The sequence below is a fragment of the Cryptomeria japonica genome, chromosome 5 (assembly GCF_030272615.1).
Source record: "Cryptomeria japonica chromosome 5, Sugi_1.0, whole genome shotgun sequence".
Classification (NCBI taxonomy): Eukaryota; Viridiplantae; Streptophyta; class Pinopsida; order Cupressales; family Cupressaceae; genus Cryptomeria; species Cryptomeria japonica.
In genome coordinates, this window is record NC_081409.1 from 215,828,420 (window position 1) to 215,849,700 (window position 21,281).

Here is a 21,281-nt window from a genome sequence, read left to right on the forward strand (position 1 = left end):
GGGATTTTATTTCCCCCTTACAAGTATTTTTAAACTTGCAGTTTGTCTTTTAAAACCCGATTTTGACATAAAAGTGCATTTGTCATGTCCCCTCCTTGATTGTTATTTATAATCTAAATGAAACAATTATTATTATAAACTAATACAATCAACAAATGATTATTTGAAATTATTAATATTTAATTATTAAATATTATTATTATTATCCACAAATTAATATTGAAAATTACCATACAAAAATTATTTAGTAATATGTGAATCACATTTTAATAGAATTTAATATTGTTAATACAATTAATATTACTAATGCAATTAATATATTATTATTTAATTAATATATATTAATATTTATTATTAATAATATCCTTGAAATATTCAAATAAAAAAATAAATAAATAATATATTATAAATATAATTTATACATCATAAATTATAAACTTAATTTACATATTCTTAATTGTAAACTTAATTGAGTAAAGTCCCAATAGGGGACATTACAGAGTAGTTCTATAAGGCAGCGATATTAATACGAACATTACAGAAGGAGCTTATCCTAAGAACATCGATTAAGAGCATGACACATGAACGTGGCATACAATTAAGAGATAATAAGTAAGTCTACGTGCATTACAAACCCGTAACTAATCACAGATTAGCTAGTGATAAGATGCAATTTAAATAGATACTAGGTGGATATCCACGCTGGCAATAGGGTAATCTTCTCTCCATCTCTCCATGTAAGTCTTCGATGGGGAAACCACACCGATATTAGAACCCTTGAGATCCAAACTTCATCTTATTCCCAAGCATTGTCCAGTAAAGCTGCTAATGAAATAATTAGAGTTATCAGTGTTTAAGGAAATAACGCTTGACACCAATAGATAATGGCAACCACTCTCATTGCTAAAGCACCGATGATGATATTAAATGATAATTAAGACAGACAGCGATTGTTTTATTCAAACCGATTTGATTATGAAGACACAACTATTGGTATGATTAACCGATTGTCAAGGAGAGGTGTGATATTCGTAAGGGGAGGTATAAGACGTGTCTCTTAAGGAAACCCCTTTGTGATGTAAATATATATTTGCAATCTTTTCATCCACAAAGGGGGAAGGAAGGAGGAGAACGAAGTCTGCTCTCAACCCACACATCAAATTATTAAAAAAGACAGAAAAATCAAAAGAGAGAAAGAGGAAGTCTGATAAATATCGAAGGAGATAAAATACAGGCTGCAGGTCAAACTGCCTAACCTACCAAGTCTGGTATGTATGCTGCCAACACTGTTAATATTGTTCAATGTAATACAGTAAATAGGGATGTCACAAATGTATATGTAAATGAATATAGTTAATAAATATTTTAATATATGTATTAATGAATATTTTAATACATATATTAATGAATATTAATAATAAATATTTTAATACATATATTAATGAATATTAATAATAAATATTTTAATACATATATTAATGAATATTTTAATACGTATGTTTAATATATGAAGTCTGATGATGTTTTTTATGCAATTGTAATATTAGTATAAACTACAACAGTCATCCTTAATTTCATATGCAGTGGCAGACCAGATCTGACACATGTCAGATCTGTCTGCCATTACCAGCCACCAAACATACTACTAACAAGTAATGTTTTAAGTAGCAGTAGTAGTAATTTATATAATAGGTGGTGATATTACTAAATTTACTTATTTATTTATGTATACATATACTCAAATCAAAGTAAGGGATGATATAACGATCATAAATATAGATATTGATAATAATAATAAATGCTAATATAATACCTCTAGAAATTAGTAATAATTTATATAAATAGTAATAAGTAAATATGTAATGATTTATAAATAAATCAAAATACGATTAACTATTTTGTATTGTAACATAACAAGTACTTGATTGACTAAAGAAAGAAAGAACATTCCAGATATGATTCATGTTAAGGAAGTCTTGACTCTTAATCAAGTTAGTTTAAGTCATAAGTATTTTGAAAATAGATTAATTATGGTTAAAATTGATCAAAAACCTAGTAGGGGACATTTCGAACTTGTCATTTGTCCAAAAAAACCCGATTTTGGCTTGATGAGTGAAAAAGTGAAAAATTAAACTTGCTATTTGTCTTATAAAACCCGATTTTGACATAAAAGTGGGAAAAGTGAAAATCGAACTTGTTATTTTCTCCACAAAACCCGATTTGCATGTTTTTGGGTAAATCGAACTTGTTGTTTGTCTCCCAAAACCCGATTTGCAAGGAAAATGGATTTGTTGAAGATGTCAAAGCGATTTTTTCGGGAGATTTGCTAGAGATGCAAGACATTTAGGATTCTATCCTATTCTCAAGCATTTTCAAACACATTTTTCGCCATTTAGAGTTTATTATTACTCGTTTTTGGAGCTGAATCAGCAAAAAACGTGGTTTATCCAATCCACATTTTGGGCGTTTTTTACTCCATAAACCTGCAATCTCCTAAGGCGTTTTGCCCTCTCCCACCTAGGCGTGGAGTATGGGATAAGTTTCAAGACATTTAATGATCCATTGATGGTGCATTGAATACTACGTTTTTTGCAAAAACGTGATTTCCTTTGGCCGCGTTTTTAACCTTTGGCGTCATTGCCTCTTCAAATACCTTTGGCATCATTGCTCCAACAAATACCTTAGGCGTTTTGCTCCAATAAACTTGGAATGCACACTTTCATTGGCATTTTGCTCCTCCAAGTTTTAGATTGCTGCCATATTTGGGGCATTTTTACAAAAAAATGTGATAAGGGTTTGATAGTCCGGTTTTGCTTCTTCATCTCAAGAAGTATTGCATTGTTGGAGAAGCATTTTGCATTTTTAATAAAGGTATGTTCTTCCTTTCTTCTCTTCTTTTTATTATTTTCTTGTTTTCTTTATTTTTCGTTATTAGTTGCATTTTTGGCATGTGATGTTCTTACCCTAAAAATTGGTTTTCGTGAAAGAAATCTTCCCTTTGAAATGCAATTGTTGAATTGCTTTGTTCTTCTCAAAATTCCATCTTAGCTTGTATTCGGGATTTTTAATCTCGATTACAAGTTCGCTGGAAATTCTTGTTCTTCCCCTACGGTTAAAAAATTTAATCATTTTTGGTTAAAATTCCAAGCTTGAAAAGTGTGAAATACCCCTCCCTTGCAAATTCGGGTTTTAAAAACCAGATTACATGTTGAAAAGATCTTCCCATTTTCATGAAAATGACTTTCCCGAATATTCCTGTTTCTATCCATTCATGTTCCCCATATCCGTACTTTCCATTTCCATCATTTCCCGCGAGTCAAAATATCATTTTTCGTCCATTTCTCCATTTTTGAATTTACAAGTGTACTTGTATTCGGGTTTTAAAACCCCGATTGCATGTATGTCCTTTCCAACTTGTATACTTGCGAAAATTCTCCCAAGATCCGAAATTGGTCAAAGTCAAAACCGTGAAATTCAAAGATCAAAGTTTTACCCATTTGAAAAAGAAAGAATGATATTTGCAGCTGATTATGATGTGGCCTTAACTCTTTTAAGTCTTCATCACAGCATTCCAGGTTCACAATCAATGACAGATTTGCCGGCATCGCCAACTCCAAAGAAACTGAAATACAAATATGACAAATACCAGAATGAGGTTGCACCTTCCTAGGTTTCTTCTCCTTTGGATCGCATCAAGGACACGGAAATAGGGCACGTTGATATGGCAGAATTCATTCACAGGGTAGAAGATCCACAGGATAACAACTTGCAGCGGCTGTTGGACAGCCATATCCATCATACATCTTCTTTCCCAGTGGCTGCCCTAGAACTTGAGTTTGTTCTGGCATGCGCCCATCATTTTGACAAAGAGTCAAGAGTCATCAAAAAAGATGATGGTGAAGCTATAATTCGTCTTGATGCAGATACAATCGAGAAGGTCTTCAAAATACCTCCTGCGCCTGTTTATATGGAAATCACCAAAGAAAGTGCAGCAGAGTATTATGTGAAAAGGGAAAAAGATTGCAAGCGACACATCAATAGGTGGATTCAAGAGCCACATCCTTCCTTCTCAAGATGGGCAAAGTTGTACCGTTGTGATTTCAAGTGGGAGATAGGAGACACCATCACTCTTCTCAGCAGAATGTTGGGCCTTGAGCACTCCAATGTCTTTGAGCCATGGATGTATCAATTCATCATGTTCATACAGCAGTTGCATCACATTTCATGGGGTGAAATCATCAGCGATGCTTTGTGCGAACAACTTGCAGCGGTTCCTACCACTATGACCTTTTTCATGAATTCTTATTTGGTATATTTAGCAGCGTCACTTAGACACTTTCCAGGTCTTTCTACCAAGGGTGATCGCTCACTTATATCAATTTGGGAATATTATGACCAATTGCCATTGAAACCTAGCAGACTGCATTTCAGAAGAATCCAAGATGCATTCTTCGGATATTTCATGTGTCAGTTTGACATGGATCTCAGAAACAAAAGAGTATCAGATGAGGCATGGGTCAAGGTGTCTGAGTATGGGTGTTTATTCTTGCAATTTCCCACCTTCACCTATATGAGGATTGGATGCTATGATGGTCAGCCATACATGCTTCCAAGATACCCAACCGATAAGATAATTCTTATGGAGTTGGGAAGACAAATTATGGCTGTTCATACTCTTCAATCTGCTAGACACAAGGTTGGAATGGAGATCTCCAGCACAAACCCATTGAAAATTGGTCGATACTCCCTTGTCACATCTGTGAAGGCTAAGGCCATGGAAGTTGAATTGCAGGAAATCAAGCTTAAGAGGTTCAAACCTAGAGCTGATTTTGATTATAGAGGTATGAAGGAGAAGATCAAGAAATCCTTTGTGCATGTTCATCGCATTGAAGACATCTGGACAGAGCTTCGCACAGAAGCCGAAGTTCTGAAGATGGATTACTGCAGGCTCACTGTTGAGCAAATTGTTGACTTGAACTTGGCAGATATCCCACAAGGGATGATCGATGACGGGCATATACTTGATCCTGAATACACTTCACGAAGGGTTGAGGAAGCTCCACTTCCTTTGATCCAATGGTCACACAAGGAGTGCGTCTCCATTCTTGACAGATTTCAGCCTATCTTGGCCAACACTAACGCATGGCTGAAAAGTAATGCTGTTAGACTTATCAAAATCAAGGTTGGTAAAGAAGATGATTCTATAGGGCCTCTTGGACGGAAGTCTGAGATTCAGATTGATAATAAGGAGGGTGTTTCATCTTCAGGCACAAGGATCAAGTTACGAGTTAGTCGTGCAGTAGTGCTTCCTCCTGAGGAGACAACTACTCGTGGGAAGGAGAAATCACGGTTCCATGTTCGGGTGATCGATCTGGATAATCCAGAAGAGGGGCAGCAATCTGATGATGCACCTAAGTCTCCAGTTTCAGACACGCCTCACGACGTCATTCCTCCAGTTTCCATTGAGACACCTCTTTCTCCTCCTGATTTGCTCATTGATGAGTCTCCTCAGAATGCAGTTCCCATTTCAGCATACGAGCCTTCTACTGATCAACAACGAGAAAGTGTGTTGAAAGTTCCTGAAGATAATCCCACTTGCATTCAGTTATCAGAAATTGATACTTCCACTTCTGGTTTTGAAGAATTCATGAGGCAATCTTCATGCCCATTGGTAACTGAGCAAACCGTGGTCGCTATTCAAACAGATATTCCTCCCAGGGTGACCACAGTAATTCAAACAAAAAATGCTTCTCCTTTGCCTACAGCTGCTACTGGAAGTGAGTTGATGACTTTGCCTCCATGGCTTAGTTCTTTCACCCCGAAAAGAAAGAAGCAAGAGATCTCCCCTGATGCCTTTGACTACCAGCAACTCAAACAGTCCAGATCCAAAGTTGCTAAGAAGGCAAAGACTATCTCTAGGGTAACTGTTGATAGCAACAAGATGAAAGTAGCTGAAATTGTGGAACCTATTGCAGATAAACCACTTGATGAAATGTCAGCTGCTGATTATAAGGTTACAAGGGTAGAATTGGGCAAGCAAACACATGAGGTCATTAAACATGATGCTCAGTTTTTTGTTGCTTCACTAGTGCAAAGGTGTGACGATCTTCTTGCAAAGAAAAACAAGCTAGAAGAAGAAAACCGACAGCTCATGGCAGCCATCCATAAAATCACAAAACCTGCTGCTGAAGGGAGTAACTCTATAGGTTCTTCTGGTTCCCAAGAATCGATTCGTGGAGTGGAAAGAACTGCTCAGAAAGTACAAGCACTGGATTCCTGGGTTGATCAGCTTCATGATCAATGTGTGCAAGTGGTAAAAGACATTTTTCAAATAATGTCTAAGTTGGAAACCATTGAGGAGAAATTGGATCAGACTTCTAACACTTTCAAAAAGAATCTGGAAAATGTTGAGAAAGTCTGGCAATCTGGCATACCATGCCCCAACAACAGCTCAATATCTTGCAGGAGCACGCCATCATCTCTTCCAGGGTCATGTACTTGGAATTTGAAGAACTCATGGAAAACAAGACTCTTGTTCTTAAATCCCTCATCGAAGAGATCAGTGATGCAAGGAGATTCCGGGATGAAGTTTATCAAGGTATTGTCTCACATTGTGAAAGGGCCTCTTGCAATATAGTAAGTCAGGATGGAGAGCTGATTCCAGAAGAAGAGGTTCTTGCTGATTTACAGATGAGGATTCATGATGAATGGAGGAGCGAACAATTCTCAGCAGCTTCAATTCAAGCATTGATGAAACACCAAGCCTTTTTGCATGAGATCTAGTCTACCCTGAATAAAGACAATTCCGCTCTCCTTCGTTGTCACGACACTATTGTAAAGACTATGGTTGTTGCTAAGAACACCCATGAACCGAATCCCGAGGAACTACAAGCGAGCATCCGGAAATTTCAAGGATTCATATCTTCACAAAGTTCAACTTAAGTGTTTTTCAGCACTTAGTTGAATCTTCTCTCTTTTTGTAATTTTTAGTTGTAATTTTGTTTTGACAAGTTACATGTAAAAGTAATTTATGTAAAATGCAAGTTACACATTACTTGTACTTTTGTAATTACATGTAAGGCAACTACAAGTTGTGTCCGATTAGAACTGTAGTTGGAATAAGTCTTAGTTAGTTAGAGTAACTCTTAGTTAGTTAATGAAGTCTCAGTTATTTATTGAATGAGTCTTGGTGGTTGAGAGAATCTCTCAAGTTAGTTAGGATCCTCCCACCTTTTTCTCAAGGCTCTTATTCTATATATACTTGAGAGGTCCATTGTAATTATCATCTTTTGGGAAAGCAAGCAAAAACTCTACCAAATTTACAGCAAGAAGTCTTTGAGCTTATGTATGTGAATTGAAGGTTTTGAAGAATAGTAAAGAAAGATTACTCAAGTTTTGAGTCTTTGAGCTACAAGTTTGAGTTTCATTCTTTTTATTTATTCTATGCAAAGTGTTTCTAAAAGAGCTTAGTCCAATCTGATTTGAAGTCTTTGAGCTGCAAGTAGAGAAGATTAATTAAAATAGGAAAATCTCTAGAAGGAGCAGCAAGTCTTTGAGGTTGCGTTTATTCTTGAAGAAAAATTACTATTTGATAAGAAATAGCAGCAAGTCTTTGAGCTTGCATTAGTTCTTGTCTTTGTGTTAAAAGAATAGATTATTTCAGTCTTTGAGCTGTTATCTTTTATTCGTTGTAAAATTTAATATAGCAAAGGGTAGATAGGACTTCCACTAGTCAAGTCTTTGAGCTTGATATTGCTGTCCCGTCCGGAAGGAAGTGACGGAAGTCTTTGCGCTTTCAGGAAACTTCATTTCCTTTCTCTTATTTCACTTGAAAGTGGTTACTGCTGTTATTCAATTGCTATCATTTTCTGTGAAGAGAAAAGGATATTGTCTTTCTTGAAAAAAGAAGAAAGATTGCTGTCCCATCCCATTTTATTTTCCAAGTTGTAGTTAGATAGGGGGAGCCTTCCCTTAATTAGGAGAGTTTTTACTCGTGTGCTGTGGTTGAAACCACAATTTTGTATATTTCCCCAAGTGTACAAAATTTTCAACCAACAATGCGTGCTCTCTAAAAACTAAGATATAGATCTGTAACTTGGTGACCACACATGTGGACTATCCACCCTAGTGTATGGATCATAAATTTGTCTCTTGTTTAATATCATGAAGTTGATTTATTATATTAACGCATCTTTTAGTTTGTTGAGTTGTCAAGAAAAGTGTCATAATCTAGGTGGGGTGTAACCCTGCATTTAATCAGCCTTATATTTACAAGCTATCACAACAGTATGAAAGCATACGCAATTTATTATGACTTCCTTAGTCCATATAAAATACGTTTTTGAAGTCTAAACTGAACAACTAAATTGCAAATGTACACAAAATAATCCAGTATTCTGATCTATAATCATCTCTAACATACTGTAAGTCTTCCAAAACTTACAAATACAAGGTCCGTAGTCTAGTTGGAAACAATATCAAGCAGAGGAGATCTCAAATTGCAGTACACAAAATAATCCAGAATATGATCTATAATCATCTTCAATGTACTGAAATAGGAAATTTCCAAAACCTTGCAAATACAAGGTTCTTACTCTAGTTGGAAACAATATCAAGCAAATGAGATCTCAAATTGCAGTATATACAACTCACTTGATGAAGAAAGGGCTCAAACGTGTCGCGTGCTTTTGCTACAGCTATTACGCAAGCAGTTCTACATGCAAAATGGAATTATTCATGAAAAGTCAGAGTTCCCCAAGTACACAAACATATTTTCTTCAAATAAATCCAATGTAGGGAAATAATATAAATCTAGTATTTACAAAACACCAGGTACCTGAAATAATTTGTTCCATCATGGATATCTTCAACGCCACAGGCATTGACAATCTCCTCACAACTGATAGGTGGACACTTTGTGCCGCCAGCAACATAACGGAATTCTGCCATAGCTCTATGATACTGGGCACCTCCATAAAGACGCATTCCTGCATTCTGAATAGAGGAAAGCACAAGATTGAATATTTTGCGAGAGAATACTTCATCTCATTGAAAAATAAAGGCAGGAAAACCTAAACGCCTAGTTTTTTACAAAATTCAAGAAGATATTATACCCCTATAATATGAAAAACTTTACAAAAAACAGAACCATATAAAATTCAGAACAGGGATCCTGGAAGCATAAGTTCTCTGTTATTAACCAGCTACCAATTTCCATGGATCATAACAAAATGACCAAGCCAAGAGCATTGATAAATTCAAGATGAATAGGTTTCCCATACAGATAACTGCTAAACCTAATGCCATAAATGCTATACCTAACATTTTTGAGAAAAATGAAATTAATAGCCTTGTAAATAGAGAGATGTAGATTGATGGGAAAAGTAAAATGTACCTCATGACTCTCCCATCTCAGGATCAATAAAGGATGAGCCATTGTTCATGACTATGCTTTGAGGATGTCATGCTCACAAATTATCTGATTCACAATGAACTTGGCCATAGCGAACCTAGTCCCAGTCAAAGACATGGCCAATACTCAGTTAAAAAAACTATTTGTGGCAGTGATTATATGATGATGCCTATCAAAGAGCCAGAGAGTGTTTACCTAGAGAGTTGACTACAAGGTGGAATTCCTGTGTAAAGACATGGTAGTGTGAGAGAATGTATGACAGCCACTTTCTCAATAATTCTACAGCATTATGCTTGAAGCTGACCAGAAAAAATTAAGTTGTAGAATTTCTAATAATCACATGACCATTGAGATAATCATGGCACTCATGAAGGACCTGTAATTCAGTATCGTCAGTGCACTCGTATACAAGGCCACCAAAGGCATGTCCATAGATGTTTTTGCTAGGTATTACATAAATGTCCATGAGACTTCAAATGTAATTCCTTGATTTAGTGTTGTTTCTAAAGGATAGGACTTGCTAATAAGATAGCAAACAGTATCCATATACCAAGGGACTGAGCAACAAAAGTGTCTAGAAATTTGTCATTGACCAATTCAAAATCCTCAATAGGTGATTCAGGTGATTCATCCATCCAATCAGCAATAACCTGATCATTTAAGCAAAGTGATAAAAGGACCAGCCTCCTTGGAGAGGGCTGCCTGGGTCACGAAAATATGTAGTGCTTCAAATTTGTTCATGACCTGAATTTCTTGGTTCAATATGTAAGGTCTAAGATGCATGGTTGCAAATGTTTTGGAAGAATGCTCCCTTTCAGCTTGAGAATAATTCTTTTTATTATCAAGGAGTGTGTGGGTGATAAAGCAAACTACTCTCTCACACTTTCTCACTCCCTCTATCTCTCTCATCATCATCCTCCTCTTAAGATAGCGTGCAAGTGATAAAATTAAAAAACAACAGTGGCTCAAGGATAAGAGGATGAGATAGCAATCAAGATAAGGAGGTTCTAAGGGTGGGGGAGAGGCAGGAAATCTCTTAATGGCATGAAAGGACTTTTGACACTGTTGGTCCAAACAGGGTGTATCATTTTGAAGTAATTCATGAATAGGATCAAAAGCACAGGTAAGGTTCTAAATAAAACTTTGAACTTTGCCGAGGAAAGATCTAATATCACACTTTTACTGAGGAGAGAGAATATCTGTAGTTGCTGATTTTAACAGGATCAATATCAATACCACGTTTGGAAACAATAAAGCCTTAGAGCATTGAATACAAGACCTAAACTCTCAAGATTAAAACTTAATTTGGTGTTCCATAAGACAACAAAAAATAGTGCAATGGTCTCTAGGATGATTGCTTCTTTTCTTTAATTTACCAAGCAAGTCATCAACATAAAGCTTGAAAATCTTTTGGATAAGATTACAAGAGATGTGACTCATTACACACTAATAAGAGACATGAGCATTTTTGAGATCAACAGTACATATTAAAAAAAGCCAATTGTCTCTTAAGGTGCAGTAATAGAGGTTTTGTTTTAGTATTTGCATATAGGAATCTGATTATAGCCCAAAAAAACGTTCATTAAAGACAGCATCTCATAGCCCACAATGGAATGGATGATCGTATTACTGTTGATCATAGATAAAGGAAAAACCATTTAAAACAAGCTTTATTGAAATTCTTAAAAAATTTAAATAATGCAAATCCCGATCCTTCTCATCATGACAACAAGAATAATGTTGGAAATACACAAAGTAATCTGCAAGCCTAATGACTCCTGCATGCCACAAGGTTAACCTTAGGTTTCATAAATTTCCTCTTTTGCTTGATAGGCTTAGCACCTAGAATGGTAATAAAACTATGAACAATGGAGGATCGATAAAGGTTAGGCTAGTGGTATGGACTAAACGGATTCCACATAAATGCATTCAACAAATTCCTCCATTCCATCTAATCAACATGAAAACAAAGTGAGAAGAAGAACCATGAGGCTTGTTGAAATAAAAAATTTCACCACAACTTAAATGAAAAGAGTATCTCATTTACAAGTCATAACAACAATTCTTCCTTCTCCTAATCTACTCTAACTTCTATTCTATTTTCTATTCTATTCCTATTCACTAATTCCTCCTGCTACTCACTATTAACTGAGAGATTTGAGCCTTTTATAGTGCTCTCAATACAATTCAATGGCTCATATCAATTTGAGATCAATGGCCGAGATTTTACAATGGAAACCCTAATTAGGGTTTGTTACAACAAACTCAATTCAGCCAATGAAATAATTACAACATTTTAACACAACCAATAGATGATAAGGGTAGGTGTATTGAAGTGTGTGACAATACTGGTGATTCAGGTACATTGAATTAGGATGTGTTGATGTGGAACTTCTCTGATTAGTGGAGTGGTGACTGGGATGATAACTAGGACGCCACTTCAACTTGCACTTGTAGACTTGATTCATCACCAGGAAGGGACGTTGAGAGATATCTCTTGATCCTCAACATTTCAAGCTTGCTTAAAGTAATGGTGATGGGGAACATTGAGGTGGTTAAGTCCTTCCTTCATCCTTGCTTGCTTATTAAGTTTTCTTCTTAAACTTGCATGATGGTGTAGATCTTGCCATCTCCTTCTCTCATTTCTTCTAGGTGTTGCTTTGCGATCACCATCCCTTTCATTTGCAAAACAAACAAACATGATATCAAATACACATGATATATAACCTTGATAGTTCTTCTAACTTGATACATTCCTTAATTTTATGTGTTTTGCAGGTTTAATAAGAGGACTTAGAGAGAATTTGCCTTCATGAAGGAGCACTTGAATTTATTTTCCGCCCTTAGAGAGGAGCCTTTGAAGTCCATCCCTTTCATTTGCAAAACAAACAAACATGATATCAAATACACATGATATATAACCTTGATAGTTCTTCTAACTCGATACATTCCTTAATTTTATGTGTTTTGCATGTTTAATAAGAGGACTTAGAGAGAATTTGCCTTCATGAAGGAGCACTTGAATTTATTTTCTGCCCTTAGAGAGGAGCCTTTGAAGTCCACTCTACCCCCTAATGTTCATGAAGTTAACCTTATTCATTTATCTTCATTCTATGGGTTCCAACCTTGAGCCTTTTAGTCATTAATTGATGATAACATGACGAACTACCTTTAGGAGAGGCCTCTTTAGGAATTTTGCTGTGAGAGTGGAGCACATGTAGTTCACTCCTAAACCCCTACTCATGAAGTTCGCCTTGACCTTGCTTTGCACGAAGTGATCTTTGAACTTTCACCTTTCATCTTCTCAACTCAAAATGACTCTTTCTAATCATCAAATCAGTCCAAGGTAGTGTACCTGTAATCAATCTTGCAAATTCGCCTTTAATTAGGAACACATGGAATAGAGTTCACTTCACAACTTTTACACTTGAAATTCACTCTTGAAGCTCAAAACATGAAGTTCGCTCCCCTCTGTCCATTCATGAAGTTCACTCTTCTCCCTTAACTCACGAAGTTTGCTCATATCACTAAGTTTGTGAAGTTTGTTTTAGATTGAAACGATTCAAGGCAAATCTCCTTTGTTCTTCCATCATGAATTTCGCTCAAGTAGGCTTGAAGGTGAAGTTCACTCATGTGGTTGAGATCATGAAGTTTGCTCCTGTAGGCTTGAACATGAAGATTACTGATGTAGTTTTGAAGATGAAGGTCGCTCTAAGTGGTGTACACATGAAGTTTAACATGAAATTTGTTCCAAATCTTCAAGTCATGAAGTTCGCTCCAAATTCCCAGTTCATGAAGTTCGCTCCAAATCTCCAGTTCATGAAGTTCGCTCCAAATCTTCAAATCATGAAGTTCGCTCCAAATTTCCAGTTCATGAAGTTCGCTCCAAATCTTCAAGTCATGAAGTTCACTCCAAATTCCCAGTTCATGAAGTTCACTCCAAATCTTCAAGTCATGAAGTTCGCTCCAAATCTTCAGGTCATGAAATTCATTCCAATCTTCCAAGTCATGAAGTTCGCTCCAAATCTTCAAGTCATGAAGTTCGCTCCAAACTTCCAAGTCATGAAGTTCATTCCAAACTTCCAAGTCATGAAGTTCGCTCCAAATCTTCAAGTCATGAAGTTCGCTCCAATCTTCCAAGTCATGAAATTCGCTTCAAATCTTCAAGTCATGAAATTCGCTCCAAATCTCCAACTCATGAAGTTCACTCCAAATCTCCAACTCATGAAGTTCGCTTATGTAGCCCATGAAGTCAAAGTTCACTCTCCTGACCTTGAAGATGAAGTCTCCTGAGTTTGAACCTATGAAGTGGATTTCAAATCAAGACTAAACTCTCCTTTGCTCACTTTCACTTACTCAACTTCAATACATGATAACATGAACAACATGAGGTCTTAGAGTGAATTTTCGCTATGTGGGAGAAGTGCAAGAAGTTTGCTACATAAGGAATGTACATGAAGTGAAGTTCTCTCCTCAAGAGAAGCATTCGAAGTGACCCTCTGATTATCAATCCTTCTTTACTCATGATTGAACTCTTGATATCTACACTTTGCAAATTTACTTCACACTCATGCAAGACTATCCATCTAACTCCTAGACTTTTGAGCACCTATACCTCCCTAATGCAAAGGCTAATAGCTAAGGACACCAAACACTACCTAGAAAGCAAGAAAAAAGTAGGGGTCCCCATTTGTGATGGGGCGATGTGTGAATACCTCACAATAGGCATATATATCAACTTCTAAGACTTTGTACTCTTCTCCAAAATAATTTCATGGATGAGGGATGACAATGAAACTTCTCTTGCAATGCATCCTTGTAATCCCATAATGGCCGTTAAGGAAGTCAAGCATAGCCCTATCGTTTACAGTGCAGCATAAGACTAAAGGTTCATTTTTTCCTTGCCATATGCAAGGATAGGAGGAACACCTCCATCCTTAAAGTCACTTGAACCTTTGTAAAGGCAGAAAACCTACTTTCTATAATCTATTTATGAGGGAAGAATCTTGACAAATAAGAGACTATAGAATCAGCAAGCTGAGTCTTCTCATTTGGGAAAGACTTGATGGAGATCCAATCAAAAAGCTCTAAGGTTTTGCATCCCCAATCATCAACATGCCATGAGACCAAGAAAGGGGGCTTCATATTCAGCAATAATAAAAATACAACTTTGAAAGCAAAATGTGTGATTTTTCTAGTCCTACACATAACTCCTCCCACAGATAAACAACATTCAGCTCCATTAAAAGGAGCATCCAAGAGTCCTTTGGAAAGAAGAGAATCTCAAGTTCATGAGAAGACTAATAAATTTCAGATATCTCGATCTTGCCAGTATCTCAAATGTTATGATTAGGGACAATAGGAATAAAAACAACTTCCTTTGGGGTGAACCTACCAACGTTATAAGGGTCAAAAAGAAAGACCAAGGGATAATCCTCCTTGAACAGTTCAACTTTCTCAAAGGTAGTTATGGAAAAAATAGCTGGAAACAAGATTACATTCTTCCTTGGGCTTATCACCTTGTGGGGGTTTTGAGTTCATAGTAAGCATCTAGGCACCTATTTGGTGGTCTTGTTGGCATGGACACTACATTTTGCAGGTTTGGGTCACCCTTGACAACATAAATACTTTTGAGGTGGAAGAATCTTATCTTTTGAAACACAAAGAAAGGAATAGATGTCATTCTATAGATCCAAGGCATACATACACAAGTGCATCTTGTAATTTGTCTCTTTGTCCAGTGTCAAACTCTATAGGTATAGAAGGTTGGTGACAAGAAGAACAATCATTCTTATGGTGGTGTTGATTTGAGATTGCCATAGCCTTAAGGATTATCTACAGTCATCTAACAAGTGGCTTTGCTACCTCGTCTTTTTGAGAAAGAAAAATGGACTAAATTAACTGCATCCCATCTTCAATCACGATTCCCTTAACAGAGTTCTTATAAATTAAAACTTGTAAATGAAGAGTCGAATAACCGCTCCTAGACATTTCTATGTCAGAAAGTAACTAGGTCAAAGAACAACCAATGTACCTATATCAATAGCCTAAGTAAAGATTAATGTCAATATGGTTGATTTGGGGTTTCCAGCTATTATAGGCCAATGGAATTTGGAGGGTGGTCTAGTAGAAATGTTAGGAGGGTGTTCCAATAGTTTTGGCCGTCTTGTCTCTCTTCCTAGTAGAAATGTTAGGAGGGTATTCCAATAGTTTTGGCAGTCTTGTCTCTCTTCAATGCCTCATTTTCCAAGTCAACCTTGGTGTCTTGTCCAAAAGTAGAGCTGATTCTTCCACTTGTGTCATCATGCAGTGTGCTTCTCAAGTGTTTCATCACATGTTGTTCTGACACCTTGAGGGCATAGTAGTGTTGTGTGGATTGCATAATGCCACTTTGTTTTGTGGAAAAAAAAATTGGTCTATGTTGTGTCCTTGAACATTCTAGTGTAAAAGCTGCAACATTACATGAATTTGAGGTTTATAAAAACATGAAAGCTATTCCAAATGCATGCTACTATGCATAGAAGATAGGTTTTTAAAGAAGATGGTGAACCAAGTCTCACAATTTGACTAATCAAAGAGGGCTTGGCTCCCCATATTGTAACTAACACCCATAAAGGGAATTGAAGCAAATTTTATTTGCTGATAATGTAAAAGCTAATGAAAATATGATGAGAAATGCTAGGAAAAGGTGACTAGAAGACATGGAGGGCTTGGGAAAACAATTTTTCCTAGCAATGGACAATGTCTTCAAAGAGCCTGATATAATAAGAGTACCTTAAATGTTCCAATTCAGTATCATATTATAAAGTTAGAAAGCATGTGTTCTTATCAATTTCCTAGAAATGAGTAAGTTAACATATCTATACAACATTTCAAACACCTCCACTAATGTAAATCTCGATCAGGATATTGATTGCTGAGGATACTAACAATCTTTTGCCAAACAACACGGACTAGTCCAAGTAAAACAAGACATGACTATAGGGAAGATGGTCAACAAGATACACCAGTTAAACAACACCATCCAGATTTAGCTAACAGTTAAATCCATGTATTATGATAAGCTAAGAACAACCATATCATAGCCCCACACTCACAATTCAGATTTCATCACTGCTAAGAAGGCCAATAGGGAAGGCAAAAGACATAGTCCCTAAATATGACAACATGATCAAAGATAGGTACTTAATATGTTCTATATCTTACCTCTGCGAAATATTTTTTTATTGCCAATCATCAAGAGAAGTCAAGCATAAAGCACATCTAGTTTTTTTTAACTGGGCTGAAGAATGCATGATTGATTTCTCTAAATCTCCAAACTCATCAAAGGGGATAAAACTCACAGGCATAAGTTTGTAAGGGATCTGAACACCATCTGGCCCCAAGAATGCTCCTCCATGAACTCGTTCATCTTGCAGTGTCTCTCCTGTAACATATTTACAATTTAACATACAACAAATCAATACAATGTTACTTAAGGGCAGAAATACAACCTTTGATAAATTTTATTTGGAAAAATCCATTTAGGACAGGATGTGCATTACAGTGTACCAAGAGACCAATTTAAGGTGCATACACAATTTTGAATAAGAAAGAAACATGCAAAAAAAAAATTCTTCCATGAATAGTTCACAGTTCCATGTTTTCCTCTTACCAAATTGATCAGGAGGAGCTACAACAGTTCCCTTCAATAGCAATGAGAGCTGTGGCATGAAATAGCATATTTGATCAGAACATGGAGCCAACTCTATTAACTATAATCATCATAAATATCCTCCTAACCAGATTCTCTGTAACCTAAATGATGATAGTTTAGCACAAACAATTTCCATCTACACAGAATTCAGCAAATAAGATAGAAAAGAAATTCATTAGATTTATACTTTGACAAATAAAATTACAAGAACCTTTCATGCCAAACTCAATCAATGCCTTCCTCAAAAGCACCTTATGGTACTCTTTAACTTTTGACAACTATGCTGTGCATAAATTTTGAAGGCAATGTATCCAATCCAAACAACTCTACAAACCTTGGCAAGGAAGGAATCACGGAAAAGACGACCCTTCTTTTTCAGTTTTATTTCATCCAGATTGCTGCACTGAAGAACAGCTACAATTAGTATCAAATTTATTGAAAATCCATTTGGTACAGACCTCCATACATTCTGCTAGATTCTAAAAGCAAAAAGAAAAAAGAAAAAGAGAATTACTAAATTAGTGTTCATTAAAAAATTTACAGGTGTTCATTCAAAAATTTACAGAAGCATTACGGTACAAATTAAACATGTGACTGGCAATCAGGTACTACTGTGCAACCGTGGGGTATTGTAATGTCCCCATTTTTCCAGTGATCACTCAAGAATCTTAGATTTGCCTGTTAGCTGTCTCCACAAGCAAATGATGGGGTTAGGGGATGTTTGGTTCACCAGGAGGAGCTATACTTAGCCAATTTTGGAGCTTGGTGGGAAATTATTCAATAAAGTTTATAATAAAATCTTATAAGAGCTTATAAGAGTTTATAAGTTACTTTTTTCTATTAATAGAAAATTTTAATAAAAGTAACTTTATAATGTTATAACTTTATTTACCCCTTGGCTCACTTTCCTAGGCAAGTGTTATAACTTAAAAGGTGGTCAAGTTAATCATGAGAAAGCACCCCTCAAGATGGTGCCACTATATGGGAGAGAAAGATTCCAAGGAATCTTCAAAAGATGCCTCTAGAAAGTTCAATTTGGGTTTGGAGAGATAAAAGACTCGGTACGTTCATTTTGGGGATTATTGATTTGTGTTTAATTTTGAAGAAAAAGATATTTTTCAGGTCTGCAACGATTTTGCAGAGAGCTGGAGCAAGATTGGGGACGGAATCCTCCAATCTTTTGATGATAAGATGAAAACCCTTTCATCAATCATCAATCGATCTGCATAAAAGACTATATTTGGTCCTCAAGGGATTCGAATCAGGCATTTGATTGGTAGCAGCAACATCATAGGAGTCTGATTGACAGATCTAGGTGGATAGGAGACTGAATTTAATGAAAGTTGTGCATTTTTGAGCCAGCCGTACTTCCTAGACCTGGCCGTACCATTCCATCTTACCTGTGGATGCCAAAGAAATAATTGGAAGGGTTTCAACTCAGATTTATTGCTCAGAATTCATTGTCAGCAGATTATAAGAGGAAGTCAAGGGTTTGTTTGGAAGGATTGCATCATAATGGAGCTACATCAGCGAATTAGAAGGGAAAATTGGGTCAATTTGGTGATCTCTCCTGGCAAGATTTCAGAATAAGCTTCAGGATTGTCAGTTATTCATTCAATTGTTTTTGATAATTATTGTTCAGAAGAATAAAACATGTTGGAGCAGTTGGTCCACTTTGGAAGCTCCTGTAGCAGCATTCTCTTTCAATAAAGTCAATAAAGAAGCCCTCCAGGCAAGGCGTTGGACTCCTAGTAGGCCAATTTGGCATGTTAGTGTCGAAATTCTTCAATTCTTTGTATTTAATTAATTGCTGATTATAAATCAGATATTCTGAAATTTAGTTTCAGTAGTTGTAATTTGTTCTTATCTAGAAATCCAAATTGCATTATTCATTCTATCATTCAAAAACCCCCAAAACGCATTAAAACTCAAAAACCTCATCAAAACTCCAAGCTACACTACGCTGGTCAAAGATTGAATTTGAAACAAAACAAATCAGAATTGAGTCATTTCCTAGTCGGCATCTTTCAGGTATAGAGGTATGAAGAGGGTAAAATGAAAGGATAAATAATAAAGTACTGACTATTCTATAAAACCTGATCATACCATGACATGGAATCCAAAAATATGTGCATCAAATTAAAACTACTACAAAGATAATCATTAGGGAAGGCACAAATTTAGGTAGCACATGCATATAAATAATGGCAAAAGCAAATTATGTCAGAACACTTTGCATTTAAAACATCTTTCATATATTTTCCTGACATAAAACAATATATTATAACCAAAGTGCAAAATTATGTTCATATTCAAGACTTGTGACCAAATTTGACAACAAAAACACTCATCGTGCCCGTCTATCCTGTCAAAGTATGCAACCCTTCATTTTCAAAAACAAACTTGGAAAATTAGGCCAAATAGGAAAATTTATATGGATTGTGAAGTAAGATAAATTAGCTTGTAGCACTAGAATTGTATTTTGAAAAGTCAAGGTTTCACTAACTACCTTGTTGTTCTCTTTGAATTGGTAAGATTGACTTGATTCTTGAAAATTAGGAAGATGCAGCATAATTAGTTTAGTTGCTATACCTTGTAATTATGAACATGAAAAGGAAGTGCACATATGGAGAGTATGAGGTAGTACCCTATTTCTCATACATTCTTCAATTGTCATCAGTTTTGCACTATCAAGAGTAACAATTAAAACAAAATTATTCGCCCAAACAAATAATTGATGCATTAGATTTTGGAAGTAGCCTGTGGTTTTGACTCCTAGTTTTGGATAACACTTTGTGGTTTCCTATTTCCACTATTGGATACAGGGCTGTAAAGTTCTTTTGCAAGTACTCGTCTGTTGTTGGATTACTATTCGTCAAAGGGAGTTTTTTCCTGCAAGGTTTCCCCACATATATTTAATGTTCATATGGTTTGTATATTTAAGTTTACTTCTCCATTGTTTGATTAATCTTTATAAATTCTCACTTGTTTAATCCCATTGAAACACTTTATTGATAACATCTCATTATTTCACCCAACCTGTACTCAACATTCTGTAGCAGAACTACAGCTTAATTTTAGAGAGGGACGCCTTTCTTGCAGTGCTGTGAGTTTTTCTGTGGTTGCAGTGGACGTATTTTCTTCCCAAAGAGGGAAAGTGTGTTGGGTTGTGTCACAAAGAGACTACCTATGTCATCTATTTGGGAAAATATCGTCATTCTGACTTTCACTCTCAATGATGCAAAACCTATGATAATTGAAGAATGTATGAGAAATAGGATACTATCTCATATACCCTATGCTGCACTTCCTTTTCAGGTTCATATTTACAAGGTCTAGCAACTAAAAATACTGCAAAGTCCCAAGCAAACTCCAAAAAACAAAAAATATAATGCAATAACATTAATAATGAAAACACAAGAGAGCAATGTGATTTTATTTTTATTTTTTCCATTTTATATAGGCATCATGCAACTAGCATACCTATATTTTTAAAAAATCTATGTAACATACGCCAAGAGATATCCATTTTTAAAAGAGTGAGTTTTTTATCTCAACCCTAACAAGTGTGTTGCTTCACCATGCATAATTGTTGCATGGGAGAGATCAACTAAATTCAAAAAAATTCATATCTTCAAATATCTCATAATACCAAATAATTAGCACCATTTATTTTCTCAAGACGATTAATTTTTTTCAAGATTTTATCAAATGCACAACTTGTCGTGTCAATTAAATTAACAACCCAAATGTAAAGCCACAGCTCATTCAATGTCAATGGCCAAAATAAGAAGATAACATGAATTCCAAACTTCTAAATCTACACACTCTAAATTCCTATGCTACTTATTTCTACCTCCCTTAACAATATACTTCTTTAACTTAAAAGATTACTTTTTTTTGTATTGTTTTCTATCACAATACAATTACAATCAGACATATCATTGAGACCATAAGCACAATTAAGTTATATACACAAACTGTGATCCACTTTTCCTTCAAATGCTATGAACTTATATTTTAAATCAACTTTTATATTTTCTATCACTTTCCCATCGACAATGACTATCTAAGACTAATCTCTACAATGGCTTCTTTTACTTTTCTTCTTCTTGGGTGGATTGCTCTCCTTTCCATCGCAATGCATTTGCCAATGTTTGTGGGAATTTGTCA

General features: G+C 35.7%; 1 protein-coding gene across 1 annotated transcript in view; it reads right to left on the reverse strand.

Annotated features, from left to right (window-relative positions):
- The window catches only part of LOC131064391 (dynamin-like protein ARC5), a 163,381-nt gene that overhangs the window by 70,429 nt on the left and 71,671 nt on the right, over positions 1-21,281 (reverse strand). The window contains exons 7-11 of the mRNA XM_057998521.2: positions 17,443-17,506; positions 17,067-17,115; positions 16,756-16,838; positions 8,837-8,994; positions 8,653-8,713 (exon numbers count right to left, since the gene is read on the reverse strand). Coding sequence (XP_057854504.2) covers positions 8,653-8,713; positions 8,837-8,994; positions 16,756-16,838; positions 17,067-17,115; positions 17,443-17,506 — 415 coding nt within the window. The remainder of the gene's footprint in view (positions 1-8,652; positions 8,714-8,836; positions 8,995-16,755; positions 16,839-17,066; positions 17,116-17,442; positions 17,507-21,281) is intronic.